This window comes from Marmota marmota, unplaced genomic scaffold (genome assembly GCF_001458135.2).
Source record: "Marmota marmota marmota unplaced genomic scaffold, marMar, whole genome shotgun sequence".
Taxonomy (NCBI): Eukaryota; Metazoa; Chordata; class Mammalia; order Rodentia; family Sciuridae; genus Marmota; species Marmota marmota.
The window spans coordinates 4,942,167-4,958,116 of NW_026000026.1; the positions used below are offsets into that span (position 1 = coordinate 4,942,167).

At 44.4% G+C, this 15,950-nt stretch overlaps 1 protein-coding gene across 2 annotated transcripts; it reads right to left on the reverse strand.

The window, feature by feature from the left end:
• Positions 1-908: 908 nt before the first annotated feature.
• On the reverse strand, positions 909-15,642 carry LOC107136044 (zinc finger protein 33B-like). Of its 2 annotated transcripts, XM_048810783.1 has the most exons (6): positions 14,970-15,642; positions 13,711-13,798; positions 12,091-12,148; positions 7,171-7,297; positions 6,713-6,808; positions 909-3,049 (listed from the first exon to the last, which is right to left on the reverse strand). In XM_048810783.1, the coding sequence occupies exons 3-6, from the start codon at positions 12,103-12,105 to the stop codon at positions 1,269-1,271; spliced, it is 2,019 nt and encodes a 672-aa protein (XP_048666740.1). In that variant the 5' UTR covers positions 12,106-12,148; positions 13,711-13,798; positions 14,970-15,642; the 3' UTR covers positions 909-1,268. The 2 variants fall into 2 exon arrangements, with proteins under 2 accessions (XP_048666740.1, XP_048666739.1); XM_048810782.1 differs by lacking the exons at positions 12,091-12,148; positions 13,711-13,798; positions 14,970-15,642 and having other exon boundaries at positions 7,171-7,408.
• Between the last annotated feature and the right edge of the window lie 308 nt (positions 15,643-15,950).

Consider the following 15,950-nt stretch of genomic DNA (forward strand, 5'->3'; position numbering starts at 1 on the left):
CACTGTGCCACAGTTGCTATGCGCCAAGTGCATGTGGGATCCTTAACACCCGTCCTCCCCCGAGACTACAACTCCATGGGAGGTGGTTAAACCACATAACCACAGGACTTACCTTACACAGTCATACTTCAGTAGACGGACATTTTTGGCAGGGGGGTGGGGGTGGTACCAGGGATTGAACTCAGGGGCACTCAACCACTGAGTCACATCCCAGCCCTATTTTATATTTTATTTAGAGACAGGGTCTCACTGAGTTGCTTAGCGCCTTGCTTTTGATGAGGCTGGCTTTGAACTCGCAATCTTCCTGCCTCAGCCTCCCAAAGCCACTGGAATTACAGGTGTGTGCCATCGTGCCCAGCATAGGAGTAGACGGACATTTTTTTAAAAAGATAAATTTTTGCCATCCTTTAACTTTCAAACTCCATCAACTGGTTTTAGATACAGTAGTTTTTGTAGATCATACATTGGTCTGAGTATTTTACTTTATTTTTTGGGAAGAGGAATTTAATTCAGGGGCAGTATACCACTGAGCCACATCCCCATCCCGTTTTATTTTTTATTTTGAGACAGGGTCTTGCTAAGTTGCTAAGGGTCTCACTAAATTGCAATCCTTCCATCTCTGCTTCCTGAGCCACTGGGATTACAGATGTGCACCACCATGCCTGGCAGACTTAGCTTTCTAAATCATCATTAAACTACTTCTGACTTCTATGTGGCAGTTCAATTTATTCTTATTATTTGTGATAACTTATGTTTGGTTTCTTTTCAGTTTTCCTTCTTGAGGTCATTACACTTTGTTTTTGTTTCTTTTTCACCTACTTTGCTTTTTCTATCTTCATCAGTGTCCATTTTATTATTTTAAAAACCTAAGAGAAATCTCATTAGGAAACAAAGGGAAAACACAATGAAGAAAATCGAGAATGCTAGCCAGAAGGATTCTATTTAATGCTGATATAGCAATGACTTAAATGATTTATGTGTTTACAAAAGGCCCATGATTCATTTTTCTATTAAGAATAGACTATTTTCTGTAATAAGTTTGATATTACCTCTGAAATCTGACTTCTGGTTAAATAACATTTCTACTAGGACGTTTTAATCCATACGCCTTAAAATTATAAATTTTCTTCAACAATTTTAAATACATATTCAAACGTTCTTATGATTTTACTCCTATAGGAATTCTCTGGTTCCCATTGGTTTTATTTGTGAAGACTTTCCTACTTGTGGTGACGTGTCGGGGTTTTGCCTTCAGGTCCTACTGATGTTCAATGAGTTTGGCTTGTGACTGTAGGTTTCTCCACATGGAGGGTGTTGATAGGAGTTTTCTTCTTGTGTGTTTTCCTTTGATGTTTGGTGAGGGCTGACCTCTGGCTGAAGGTTTTTCTACATTCGTTGCATTCATAGGGTTTTTCCCCTGTGTGAATTCTCTGATGCTTTGTGAGGGCTGACTTTTCATAGAAGGTTTTCCCACACTCAGGGCATCTGTAGGGCTTTTCTCCTGTATGAGTTCTCTGATGCACTACAAGGTTGGATTTCACACAGAAAGATCTTGAGCATTCGTTGCACTTGTAGGGTTTCTCTCCAGTGTGGGTCCTCTGATGTTGGGTCAGGTTGGATTTCACACAGAAGGTCTTCCCACACTCGTTGCATTTGTACGGTTTCTCTCCTGTGTGAGTTCTCTGATGCACTGTGAGGGCTGATTTCTGGCAGAAGGATTTCCCACATTCACTGCATTCATACGGCTTCTCTCCTGTATGAGTTCTCTGATGTTCAGTGAGGTTGGACTTCACAAAGAAGGATTTCCCACATTCATTGCACTCATAGGGCTTTTTCCCTGTGTGTGTGCTCTGATGTTGAGTAAGGCTCGATTTCTTATGGAAGCTTTCCCCACATTTACCACAGTCATAAGTTCTCTCTCCTTTGCGACCGCTCCGATTTTCAGTGAGGTGTGACTTCCCACTTACGGCTCTTCCACTTTTCTTACTCTCATGAGGTTTTTTCTCCAAGGTCATTTTCTGATGTTGAATGTATATTGACTTCTTGCGGGAGGTTTTTTCACATTTATCACCTTTGTCGTTATCCTCTCTGGTGGTGTCTCTCTGATTTAGAGTGAGGTGGGATTTCCTCTCCAAGGCTCTCTTCCTATCATCACGCTGGCTTGGTTCTGTGGTGTGAGTTCGCTGATGCTTAGTGAGGCATGATTTTTCATGAAAGGATTCCCCACACTCTGTACAACCATAGATCTTCTCTCCTGCATGAGTTTTCTCATCTTGACTGTGGTATGACTTCCTTAAGTCTTCCTCACTTTTGTGACACTCATTAGTATTTTCTCCTGGGCACATTCTCTGACATTGGGTGAGGTTTGATTTCTTGCTAAAGGATTTCCCCAATTTACTACATCCAACATGCTTCTCCTGTATGTTGATTCTTTGATGTGCATCTTTTGGCTTTTCGCATGACAATTTCCCACTTTTCCTGAATTCATGTGGTTTCCTTTCCCCAAGGATCCTCATATCAGAATTGACCTTTAACTTTTGGTTGAAGGTTCGTCTGTATTTGTCACCTTTAGAGGATGTCTCTCCTGTGTGAGCTTTCTCACATGTAACCAAGGGTGTCTTCCTACGAGAGGACTGCCTACAATCATCATGTTCGAGAGGTTGTTCTGGAGATGAACTGTTCTGAATACAGTCCTCATGAGGACTGTGGGGTCTCTTCCTCTGATCATTTCCACGGGGCCTGCTCCTTGTATGCATATTCTCCTGCTTTGTATCAAGGGTCCTACATTCACTGAAATCAGGAGACTTTTTTCTTAAATGGTTTCTATTGCTAATAATTAATTCTGAAACACTTTTTAAGCTTGTTCCAAATGAGTCACAGTTATGAGACGTTTTTCCCGAGGGCACTAGGTTCGTGGTCATCTCTACTGTTTCTTTTAAGATCTTCCTTCCCTCCTTGGGGAGTGTTTTGTTGTGGATAAATCCAGCTGGTCTTGAATATTTGTCTTCATTTTCTTGGCTTTCTTTCATGTCATTGGCTCGCTGGACTTCTAGAAATATGAAAAATTAACCATACATTATACATCTTGGCACCTGTCTGAAGGAAAGGGCTTGTACACAGTGCCCCTGTGCCAAGATGATTCTTGGGTTTCAGGCAGTCTCCTAGGTGGACAATAGTCCTAAAGCAAATGTTTCTTCTAGTCTTTTGGGTTATATGCAAACAAAGCCAAAGCCACATACTATACTAGAAAAAGAGAGAAAGCTGAAAAAAACATAAGTAGCTTTGGATTGTTATAAACATGACCTCAAAATGGGTAGAGAACTTGAAATAAACACAAGAAATGGTGAACTGGGAACAAAGGATGTCAAGAACATGATTGGTCCAAGGATGGAGGACATTCAAAACATGAGGTAGAGAAGGGGAACCCTGAACAGGAGGCAGGGAGGAAGAGGGTGCCCAAGGGAAACAGCAGAGCAAGGAACAGGCTTGTAGAAGATCCTGATTTCTCTTCCTTTCTACAATAATCACCACAGGAGCATCCTTAATCCATTCTATGTGCTTCCCATCTCTCTCCCCTTCCCAGACTGCACACCAATCCCAACTAAAGTTATGAAGTCACTCACATCCTCAGGTCTAAAGGTCAATCCTATAGTTCAGGCTCTATGTCTCTATACAGCTATGATACGGGAAACAATGTCCAATAAATATTAAAATGGATAAGAGGACAAGCCATGACTATAGCAGGATCCAATCCCCTCCATATTCTGACGAGTGGCACTATCATTCAGTTCTACCAGAGTTAATCAATAGTTATCCATCCTGGTGAAAACTCTACTTTCCCTCTTTCAACCCACTGACTGACTTTACCAACTGGTGGTGATCTGTCACACACTGAATTTTTAAATAGACTTTATTTTTTTTAGCATGGTAAAGTGGAATGGAGAGTACTGTCAGTTCCTGCATGTGCCCCATTCCCACATTTGCACAACCTCCCCAACATCAACATCTTCTACAAGAGTGGGTTTTTCCCCTGTGTGAATTCATTGATGCCCATTACTAACACTCATAGTTCACAGTTTACCTTAAGGATCACTCTTCGTGTTGTACATTCTGTGGGTTGGGACAGACGTATAATGAGAAGTATCCACCATTATAGTATCATACGGAATAGTTTCACTAAAAATTCTCCATGAATGAATCCTGTTCATCCCTCTCCCAGCCCCTGCAACCACTGATCCTTTTACTCAATAGCTTTGTCTTGTCCAGAATGTCGGACAGTTGGAACCATACAGTGTGTAGCCATTATGGACTGTCTTCATTCACTTCTTGGTAAGTGTTTCAGGTTTTCCCATGTCCTTTGATGCCTTGATAGTTTGTTTTGCTTTAGTGCTGAATAGTTCTATTGTTTAGATGTACTATGTTTCTTTATCCATCCATCTACTTAAGGACAACTTGGTTGCTCCCAAGTTTTGGTGATTATGAATCAAGCTTCTTTATACACCCATGTGCTGGTTTTTGTAATATAAATCTCAACTCCTAACATTTAATGCTATTTTAATGTTTTCCTCTATTGCCCCTCTTTCCTGTGATAACTAAGCTCTTGGTTATTGGATGTGGCCCAGGGCCCTCTATTTACCTTTGTCTTTCTTTGTTGTAAACAATTTAGCTGAGGGTGATTATTATTATCTTCTGTTACTAACATTTTATGAAATAACATTAACTGTATGCTTAAAAACATTTGACTTGGGACTGGGGTTGTGGCTCAGTGGAAGAGCATTCACCTAGCACATGCAAGGCACTGGGTTCGATCCTCAGCACCCACCACATAAAAATAAATAAGTAAAATGAAGGTATGTGTCCAACTACAACTAAAAAAATTTTTTTTAAAAGTCTGGCTTTTCTGCAATAGATAAACAAATAGAAGTCAATATCCCAACAAAGAATGTGACATTAGATTTTTATGCTTAGATTTTAAACTAGATTCTTACACCTAAATTCACGATACATGCTCATGTGCTTATCCCACAAGTCTACAATGCTGTCAGCTCCTATCAGATCAGGCTAATTCCATAAATTGTTGATTTCCAACTACAAACCTACCTCCATCTTTTCCCTTTATTTGGTACATGTTCTGTCCTCTACTTGGAAGCCAGATATCCTTCAGGACAATGCTACTACCCACTGCTTAAAAAACATCCTCACCCCTTTAAGTTCCATTTGTAGTCAAATTTGCATATAAAACTGTCTTCAGAATATATTCTACCATTATTTTCCAGAGTGCTGTATGCATAGTTTTTTTCTCTCTACATCTTCCCAACTTCCATTGCTTTGGCAGCTTTTCCACATTATCATCATCGTTATTTTTACTTTGAGACTTCAGCGGCCTCCAGTCTCCCGTGAAGGTGGAGATGGAGATGACATTGTGTTTTCCTGTTCCTTGTGGCTTCTGGGTGAGGTGAAGAAGGGATGCCTGCTGACGTTACATCCCTGCCTCTGCAGTGGAACTCACTCCTTGCTTCTCGACTCTCTGTCCATGTGGCTTCTGGACACCACTCTGACTCTCCACCTTCATCCTGGATGGATGGGCCTTCTCAGGCTCTCTTGCTAGAGTCCTGTGTCCTCTTGACCTTCAAAGGCTGTGCTTAAAGTGTTGCCCTTGGCCTGTTCTCTCACCTGTGATCTCACCCAGGAAAACTGAAATCTTCAGCAGGACCAGAAGCCTTCCCCAGCTCCCTCTGTCACTCTCTGCTCCTTCTCCTCACTCCACCTGCTCGGTCCCAGGGCTTCCTTGTTGCTTTCTCAAGGACACTTTTGTATCAGAGGCTTGGCCCCTGCTGTCCCTCTGGTCTGGAAATCTCTCTGACCACCCCTGGTTCACTCAAACCCTCCATTCAAGACCCATCCCACTGTTCCTATTCAAATATCCACCTCCTCTAAAAGGTCTCCCTGGCCTCCCTTTCTAAAAGGCCCTATCAGACTCCACGTTCTTCATCTGACTTTAGTTTTTCATACTGCTGATGACTGTCTACCCTATTATATATTTATCTGCTAACTAGACAATTTTTTTTTTTGGTACCAGAGACAGAACCCAGTGATCCTTATCCACTGAGGCACATCTCCAGCCCTTTTTACTATTTTATTTAGAGACACAGTCTCGCTGAGTTGCTTTAGGAACTTGCTAAGTTGCTGAGGCTGGCTTTGAACTCATTATCCTCCTGCCTCAGCCTCCAGAGCAATGGGATTACAGGTGTGTGCCACCGTGCCTGGTGCTAACTGGACCTCTTCATAGAAGTAGAGCATTTGCTTCTGTGTCCCCGAGGCTTAGAATGTGATCAGTGCACAGCACATACTTGTTAAACATATGTTCAATAAAGGAAAAAATGAATTCATGCACACTGACCAGTGTTTGGCACAGGAGGAAGGTGAAGAGGAAGGAAAACAGAAATAAAGATGTAGAATGAAGAAAGCAGAAATGAGGTTCTATAAACACCAAGTGAATCTTTCTCTAAAAACCAAACAGGAAACAAAGAACACGCCTGAGAGTGATGTTAGGAGGGCCCATGATGTGTAAGGTATGTGGTCACCTCTTTACTCACTTCTAAACATCGACAGCCTCCGACAGATTTCCAAAACACCTTTCAAAGCTACGAAGCCCCAAACTGGCCACCCAGGATCTAATTCTCCAGCTTCTTTCCATCTGACCTCAACTCACCAGCGTGGCTGTGACTTGGCACTTCCCTCTTTAGTATCCACGGCTCTTCTCCTCGTTCCAACTTGCATATCAGCTCAGGTTTGGTCACACAGTGTCCTGTGATGGGAAATGACATGAGACTTGGCAATGCTGCTTAGGGTTCAGGCCCTTTGAAGGACAGAAGGGAGAAGCACATGTGACCAGTGTCTGGCCATGTTCTATCACAGCCAGTGGCTAAGCCTCTGCCTGGGGGTGGGGGGCATCTGTCACCTGTCAGAGCTTGGGCCAGTGGCTAAGTTCCCTCCCTGCGGGGCTGCGCATCTGGTGAAAAAACCTTTTATCAGGGAAGTGAAAACAGAATATTCTTTCGAGTGTCATAGAACCAACAATCTCAGCATCAGACTTATCACCGTCTACGATAATTTGGCTCCCAAGATAGGAAGTGCATGCTGCCGGGGCTGCGTGGCAGCCGGGCTCACCCAGTGACTCCAGGTGCCTGTAGTTCTCCAGCATCACGTCCCTGTACAGACATCTCTGCGCAGGGTCCAGAAGCTGCCACTCCTTCTGGGTGAAGTCCACAGACACGTCCTCAAACAACACGGGTCCCTGCAACAGTCCAGGCCTGCTCAGTCTCAAGAACTCAGGAGCACACGACATGGGAAATACTGCTGTGTTCGCTCCACCAGGAAGAGTCACAACTGTTGTCTAACCCTGCCTTCCCTCGTGTTCCAGTTTGTGGGAGAAGCAGAAATCATAACAGAAACACTGGGCCTTTACCCTTATTTATAAATTCATTGATAACTTCATAAAACAATTTGAACTTCCTCTGCATGTCTGCATCTGTTCTGGCTGCAGAAAACACTATGAAAAATGAGACACTGGTCCTATTTTTAAGGATCTTAAGACTGATGAGAACAGTTTCTATCCACATATTCATGTGCAGTAATAAATAATATGAGATGTGGAAAAAATGTGAAGTCAATCTAGACTGAGGCCAGAAAGAGGGAGGGAAGTTAATTTTCCTTCATGAAGGAGACCAGGATTTCGGTTTTGTGTGAACATGGGCAGTAGCATAAGAAAAGGCACAGACAACGTTAAAATCATACCTGAAGTTGAGGGAATTAAAAATATCATAAAAGAAGAAGGTTAGGAACTGGGTGAGATGAAGAAATATGGAAGTATCAGTGGTCAGACAGAAATTTTGGACTTTCTCCTACAGACCAGAGATGGCCAAAATATTTAGTTATCCATCAGCAAAAATTCCTTAGCATCCTTCAGAGTATTTGGAAATTATGTATGTATGCAATTTTTAAGCCGTTCTTGTAAAGGCTGACAACTTTCTTAATTTTTTTTTTAGATAAAAAAACAAATACAATGGATATTCTAGTACTTTCCATGCACCACTAGACGGGGCAGTGCTGTCCTTGGGGGAAGAAGCACACTTCTTTTTGGAGATCACTTGTATGGACAATGGGGACATCTAAGTAAGTAACATGACTAGCTTTATATTTTGAAAGTATGTTCCAGAAGCATATTGAGGATTTTTAAAGAAGTGATTCTCAACTAGAGGTGACTTTGCCCCTGGCTCTGAGAAATGTCTGGAGGTCTTTTTGGCTATCAAAACTGAGGGAGGTGAGATTGCTCCACAATTAGTGACCAGAGGCCAGAGATACTGCTAAACCCACAGTGGACAGCCCCCCCCCCCAAAAAAAAACAAAGAATTACATGACTCGAAATACCAGTGGCCAAGGGTAGGAAACTGTTTTCAAGAGCCGTTAGAGAGGACAATAGACTAGTGTGAGAGATGAGCGCCTCTCTTAAGGCATAAGCACGGGGTCGAGAAGCCGAAACTGATTCTACATAGAAGTCCCCAGCAATTCATTATACAATGAAGGAAAATGGACCATTACTCTCAGATGAACCATAAGATGAATGATGAGTGGATGCTGTCGCCACATACTGTACAGACCCCAAAACAAAACAAAGCAAAAAACCTGCATTGGGCAGAAAGAGAGACAGAGAGAACTGGGGTGTGCTATACTTAAGGAATGTGTGAGATGCAGGGGATATGTCCATATAACAGCTGGACACCAGTCCCAGGTCTCAGATCTCGGATAAAAATAGGTTTTGGAAACCAGGCCTAACTCAGTGGTAGCTGAAGCCATCAGAAGACGACACTTGCTCACAAAGAATATGGACATTGAGGACACAGGGCTTGAGGGACAGCAGAGAAAGAAGAGCTAGCTCTGGAGTCCAGGAACCAGAATCAGGAGTGGCCAGCCATACCGGCCTCTTCCAGTGCAGTCCTGGTTCACGGTGATGCTCACTAAGCAGCTGATGAATGAGTACAAAGTGTCTCAGAAGAGACAAGTTCAAGAGTAAGTGACACTCCTGGGTCAACACATGGGCTGGGCTCCCCAACAGCAGAATATAGAGGTAGAAAACCTCTATGGTTATCACTGCAGAGGCGTACAGGAGGGGCCATCAGCAAGGGGAAGTTTCGACAAGTTTCTGGAAGATGGAGCAGGAGGCAGGCGCGGAGGCACTGGGCTTGCCTCTTAGCACAGACACAGAATGTCTCAGATGTGTCCTCAGAGCCCAGCAAGACCTCCCACTGAGAAGCAGCAGAGGCTGGGAGTCCAGCAGGGGCCGTGGTCAGCAGGAGGATGGCCAGACACCTTGGCAGGTTACTCCTGAGGGTTAATACTCAGGAGAATGTTCCCTAGAAAAAAGCAGGAGGCTGGGGCTGGGGCTCAGTGGTAGAGCACTCGCCTGGCACGTGTGAGGCACGGGGTTCCATTCTTAGCACAACATAAAAAATAAATAAATAAAAATAAAGTTTCATCCACAACTAAAAATATATATTTAGAAAAGAAAAGAAAAGAAAAAGCAGGAACTGTCCCCAGGAATCTGTGAGAACTTTGCTACCAAAGAGCAAAATCGAGTACTGTGCACAGGGGGTACAGCTCTTGTTTTAGGGCAACTCTGGGGAGACAGGGCTGGGGAGGGGGTACCTGAGCTTGCCTCCTTCCCAATCTATACAGCCTGAAGGGCATGTCTGTGGACATCTCTGGACTCTTTCTGATAAGGCCCGAGGCCAATCCTGTCATTCAGAGGAAACAGCTCCCTGCTTCTGAGACACCCATCAGCCATCTGCACTGATTGAGTCTGGTCTCTGCTTTCCTGTTCACCCAGAAGACAAACCAACAAAAAAGAGCCTGAACACCAGAGGAAATCAACAGCCTGGGGATCAAGCCTCCAGAAGAAAAGGCTTGACGTCCGATGGATGGATTCAATGTCAATAAAAACAACAGCCTGAGATGAATAGATTGGAAGCTGTGAAAGAAATTTAACTATGATATTGAAGAGATGACGTTTAAACATTCACATCAGTATCTTAAAGTCAGCATAAGAGGGTCTTGCTTCCATAAATAAGAGAAGCTGGCTCTGAGACAAGAAAGAGCACACGGCTCTACACAGATGCTGAATATTTTGTTACTGATTTGGGGAAACGGAAAACAAAGCCCTCCAGAGAAGGTTTGGAAACAAATGAGTAAATCTCTCCACGCACACTCACAAAAACCCACAGAAAACTAGAAACGATGAGATAAAAGTGGAGGAACACAGAGAGGGGACCAGAGAGAGGCTGCAGTGGGATTTCCAGGTGGCGAGGGCAGAGAGCGAGCGGGAAGGAAGCAAACACAGAGACACTGAAAACACCTCTGAGCCTCCGAGCCTCATCTTTTTTAGGACACATTCAACTGCCAGCCAGGCGGATCGCACAGAGAACAAATAAGCAGCGCTGCCCAGGGAAAAAGCCAAGGCCAGATGGGGGGGGGGGAAGGGGGAGCAAGCGAGGGGGAGGGGAGATTTTATCTACAAAGGAATGACAATCAAGCTGCCACATCACTCCTCCCCAGATGCCTAGAGATACTGCAGATTCTTTTTTCTCACAATACTTTGAGGGGAAAGGATTTCAAGATGGAATCTTGAAAGTTGCTCACTCAAGGAACAGAGCAGGGTGCAGGCGTTCTCAGGCATCCAGGCTCAGACAGCAGACCAAACAGCGAGCCAGGCAGTGTGCTGCACGGGCCGCCACACAAACTCAGCAGGACCCAGAAAGAGAAAAAGACACTCGACAGTTGACAATCGTGGAGAAAAGACAGTGGAGACTGGGGAGAGCTGTCTGTGAGGGGTGTGCAGGCAAAGTGCTTATGGCTTCAGACAAAGCCACATTTGTGGGTGCCAATTCCCAAGACTCTAGGACAGATGCTACAATAGTGGTGAACCCCAGGCAGGCAGGTCACACCAATTCATCACGGGCCATTCTGAATGAGGTCATAAAATCAGCCATTGAAAACAAAGGGCGTCTGCTCCTCTGAGTGACCTGGGACTGTCAGCTCTAAGGGTCAGCAGGGAGCACCATGGACCCCCTTTCCACCTGAGTAGGGTTGACAGAGTTAGTCATAAAAACACAGGCCAATGGGTTACACTTGAACTTCAGATACACAACAAATACGTCTGTGGCATGAGTGCGTCCCCTGCTTCATTTCATGTGCCCGGTGTCTTGTCTGGACATTCTGTTCCTAAGACAGCTCCATTCCAAGTTCTTGGGCAGGCTGGAATGGAAGCACATAACTTACTCTCAAAACTGGGTGGAGAACTTGCTGTATTCTTGGGCTTGAAGAGATCTCCATCTGGCCAAACATCAAGTGATCTAGCCTTTGAACTATTTCAGCTGTAAGCTTTTGAGAATCACTTAAATTTTTATAGCTTAGTAAAAAGTTTGTAATAAAGGTATCTGCCCAATAATGTTGTCAAAATTACATGAGTTAATCCTGGTAGAGTTAACACCTGCTAGGAATAATATCAGAATTTAGCAGTGGCTAGAATATAATATGCAGCCCTAAACTGTAGATTATACTAGAGATGATCAACTGTTATGATTTAGTCACTCTATCTGAAAACTGGGGATGGCAAAAAAATAACCAGAAGATGTATATTCAAATTTAAACTGTAGTTAGAATGTGTGATATAATCACTAACAAAGTATTTAAAACATAACATTTCCTATATAAAAAGAAGAAAAGAAAGTGAAAAACAATTAGATGATTTAGACAATCTCCACAAATCTGAGATGCAGGAGGGCTGCATCTTGTTCAGGTGATATAGGTGAAAAATATTCCTGATGTTGATAGGAAAATGTGTTATATGTTTTAACACCTCAAGGGTGATCAAGAATAGCATCAAAAATGAAATGTAGACTCACAAAATGAGGAAAAAAGAAATTCAAATCACAATGCAGGGAAAAGTCAGAAAATGAAGGAAAGACAACAGAGAACAATGCAAAGTAACTCTTAGTTTTCCTGAAAACAAGAAGTAATAAGTAAACAATTCACCTGGGAGGTGTTCATTTTCTTCCCTCCTGGAAAAGTTGAGAGAAGCGTGAAGCCAGGGCTGGAGGGGAGGGAAGGAGCACAGAAATCATGAGAAATGATTTTTCGTCCCCTGGAAAGTCCCCAAAGCCTTGCTGAAAAGCTGTACATCTGCTGACAGATGGCCACATGAATACCACTGTTTCAGGAGGGGCAGGTGTCTTGCCAAGGGGCTCTTGCAACCCTGATATAACCACGTGGAGCTCAGAGAAGCAGGCATTTCACTGGGGAAAGTCAATATTGGTTTCTTGACATTTCCATAACCTACTTTGATTTACTAACAGACAAATGTAGAACATGAAAGTCATTTAAGAAAGATCTGGTAAAACAAACCATGTGATATCAAGGATGAGATGCAGGGCCTCCAGTGCAGCATGAAACATGGCGCACCCTGCATTTTTTTTTTTAAATGTCTGTGATTTACCTTAAAATGTTCCTGTAGGGGCTGGGTTTGTGGCTCAAGTGGTGGAGCGCTCACCTAGCATATGTGAGGCACTGGGTTTGATCCTCAGTACCACATAAAAATAAAATAAAGATATTGTATCCACCTAAAACTAAAAAATAAATATTAAAAAAAAATGTTCCTGTAAAGGGAGGTAGAAAGGGGATGGGGGAAAGCGTATGGAGGGATGAATGGGTGTGTGTGTGTGTGCGGGTGTGTGTGCACATGCGCATTTTGAGGGATGAAATAAAATTGTCTACATGCTGAACCTGTGATAAGTACCTTAGTATTTTTTCTACTTCTGTATGTTTTAAATATTTCCATAATAAAAGGTATAAAAATGATAAAACAATAAAAACATTATAAAGATTTGCTCATTTACTTTCCTAAATATATTTTTAACTCCTTGAGGTTAAAGAATTTCTGGGTCCCACTATCAGAGATAGGTATACTTTAGGGGAGTCTCTACGGACTGCAGAGTTAAGGGTGTAGAAAGAGTTTCTCTTTTTCCCCCCTATTTTTTATTTGTGCATTATAGTTGTGTATCATGGTGGGATTTGTTGTTACATATTTGCACAGGCACACAATGTAACAATATAATTTGGCCAATATCACACCCAGTATTCCCCCCTCCCCTCCCCTCCCCTCCCCTCCTCCTGACCCCTCTCTTCTACCCACTGGCCCCTAACCTGCTTTTTTTCTTTATCCTCTTAGCTTCCACATACGACCTATGACTCTTGACCCTCTGAGTTTGGCTTATTTCACTTAACAGAATTGTTCTTAAGTTCCAGCCACCTTCTTGCAAATGATATAATTTCATTTTTTTCCTCTTTTCTCTCTCTCTCTCTCTCTGGATGAATAAAACTGTGGGAGGAGTGTCTGGGGGGAAGAGACAGTATCTCCCTGGCCTTCTTCCTAATGGGCTTGGCCAGTGCTCCATGGGGCTTCCTCTTCTCATGCTGCCTGCCTCTGGTCACCTCCCTCAGCCCAGCTCACCTCCTTTCTTGTTGACTGACAGTTCTTGACAACCTCTGGTATGGGGATGTTATTCAGGGCAGAAGGACCAGGAATTGCTTCACAGAGAGCAAATATAGACTCTGCCTGCTTCTTAGCCTCTGTCTTGAAGCTGTGGTGCACTGTACCTGGGTGGTGCTGGGGATCTTCCAGGTGGGATCCGCTGTCCCCTCCTTCCTTCCTCCCAAGAGCTGTGTGATCCAAGGAAATTTGAACCTGGTTGGAGGGAATACATTTGAATAATCAGAACCTTCAGCTGGGTCTCAACTCTGTCTTGGAATTCACCATCCCCAACAATGATGGTTCCCCCAGTGAGATGCTGGGACCCATAGCATCAGCATTATACAGGAAATAGGCATTCAGACCCACCCAATCAGGAGCTGTGGTGGGACCCAGCCATCAATTGGGTTTCACAAGCCCTCCAGGTGTTTTTGATGCATGCTAGTGTGAGAACTGCCAGAAGCCTGGCTCTGGAGCCTGAAAACTGCTGAGGCACAGACAGGTGGCCCCTGATGGAGGGGACTCGAGGCCTCATTATAGAGAACCCCAGGAGATAGGAATCCCCAGGAGCCTCAGGGGAAGACTCAGTCCTCACACACTCCAGGTATTTCTTTGTGCCCTTAGAGACATGCTACTGCTAAGTGCTGGGGAAAATGAACTCCAGGACAAATCCAGCATGAGATCTGGAAATAAAATGGTTTGGGGTTTGCATCCCAACTCCTTCATCCATGCACCTCACCCCCAGAGTCCAGATTGGTAACATTTGCGGGGGTCTTTGAGAACCACATAATTGAACAGAACGGTGGGAAAGGCAGGTAACCTTGCCAGGTGCTGAGTAAACGCCTCTGATGATGGCTTGGCAGGTGGTCTTTCCCTCGGTGCTAAGACAACCCTGAAGTGGGTTTTAGGAATAACTTTGCTTTACTGATAGGGACACTGAGTCTTAGAGGTTTGTTAGTGGCAAAGCTGGGACTTGAACTCAGGCTCTGAAATCAGCCTGTCAAACAGAACCATCACCTCCCCGAGCCTGCAGGCACGTAGCACGGTTTTAAGAACCCTGCCCCATCCCGTTGGTATCTGCATCTGACTCGCTAGGCAAAGGCTGGCCGGGGCACGGGCAAATGCGAGAAGCTTGTGCAAACAACTCTTGGCCATTCGAATGCCTCTTCCCAGAGCACTTTATTCTGACCGAGAGACCCATGTCCCATTCCTTATCCGCTCAGGGAAGGCAGCGAACCTCCTGGGTCACCAGACGCACGCAGAGCGCACTTGAGAACAAGTGTTTTCGGTCCCAGCCTCCGTGGGACTCGCGCAAGTTTGCTTCCACCAGCTGCGGGCACAGACCTACCCCGGGCCCAGCACCGCAACCCTCCGACTCAGGTCTCACCTGCGGCGCTCACTCTCCCTGCAGGAGATTCGGGCTCTCCGCCGCGCAGCTGGAGACAGAGGTGCGGCGAACAATGAGGAGGAACCGCACATGCGCAGAGGAGCTGCGAGGGACCCCGGCCTCGGGGTAATCCGTCAAAGTCCAGACTCGGTTTCCCACAAGTCTCCGCGTCCCCTTCCCAGAGAGTTTCTGAAGAGTTCCTGCCTTTTTCGGCCACTTGGGTGATTTATGCTCCCAAATCGCCTCTACTTTAGTTTGGAACCCTGCTCCTCACCCCGCCCCTCCCCCACCCGCCCCCACCCCCCCTTAGGGATTTGAACTTGGTTCCACTTGTAAGTATCCACCTCGAGGAGGGAGGATGTGTGTCCGTTGCATGATTTAACTAATAACAACGAAGGCCCAGCAACAGAGTGAAGTATTCATAGAAATGAAGCCTATCAGGTAAAACGACCAGCAAAACTTTCCCCCAGTGCAAATACTACCTCCGCCCAAAGCTGGATTTCAAAAGCGGTACGCTAAAAACATAGATAAAGGGGCAAGCGCTCCTCAGTGGAAGGGAGACTCCACCAAAGGCGCACGTTGGTAACCCCCGCCCGGAGAGGACCAGGTCAGCGACGCCCTCATTGCAACAGGGCCCCAAAGGCGTAAAGTGGTCTTGGGGGCTTTTCATTAAACGCTGTTGTTCATGATTTTCCTATCCTTTTTGTCTCCTTATTTTGGCAAATTTCAAACTTTCAGAAAAGTTGCAGAAATGATTCAGTATGACTGAACGTCGGTAAACTGTTTACTTGGATTCACAACTATTTTGCATTCTCTCTTTCTCCCTCTTTTTCTCTCTGTCCATCCTCTTCACCGTTCGAGAGTAAGTTGCAAACATCCACCCTCATCCCTTAAACTTGAGCATCTCTCTCCTAGGAACAAGGGCATTTTATATATATATATATATATATATATATATATATATATATATATATATATATA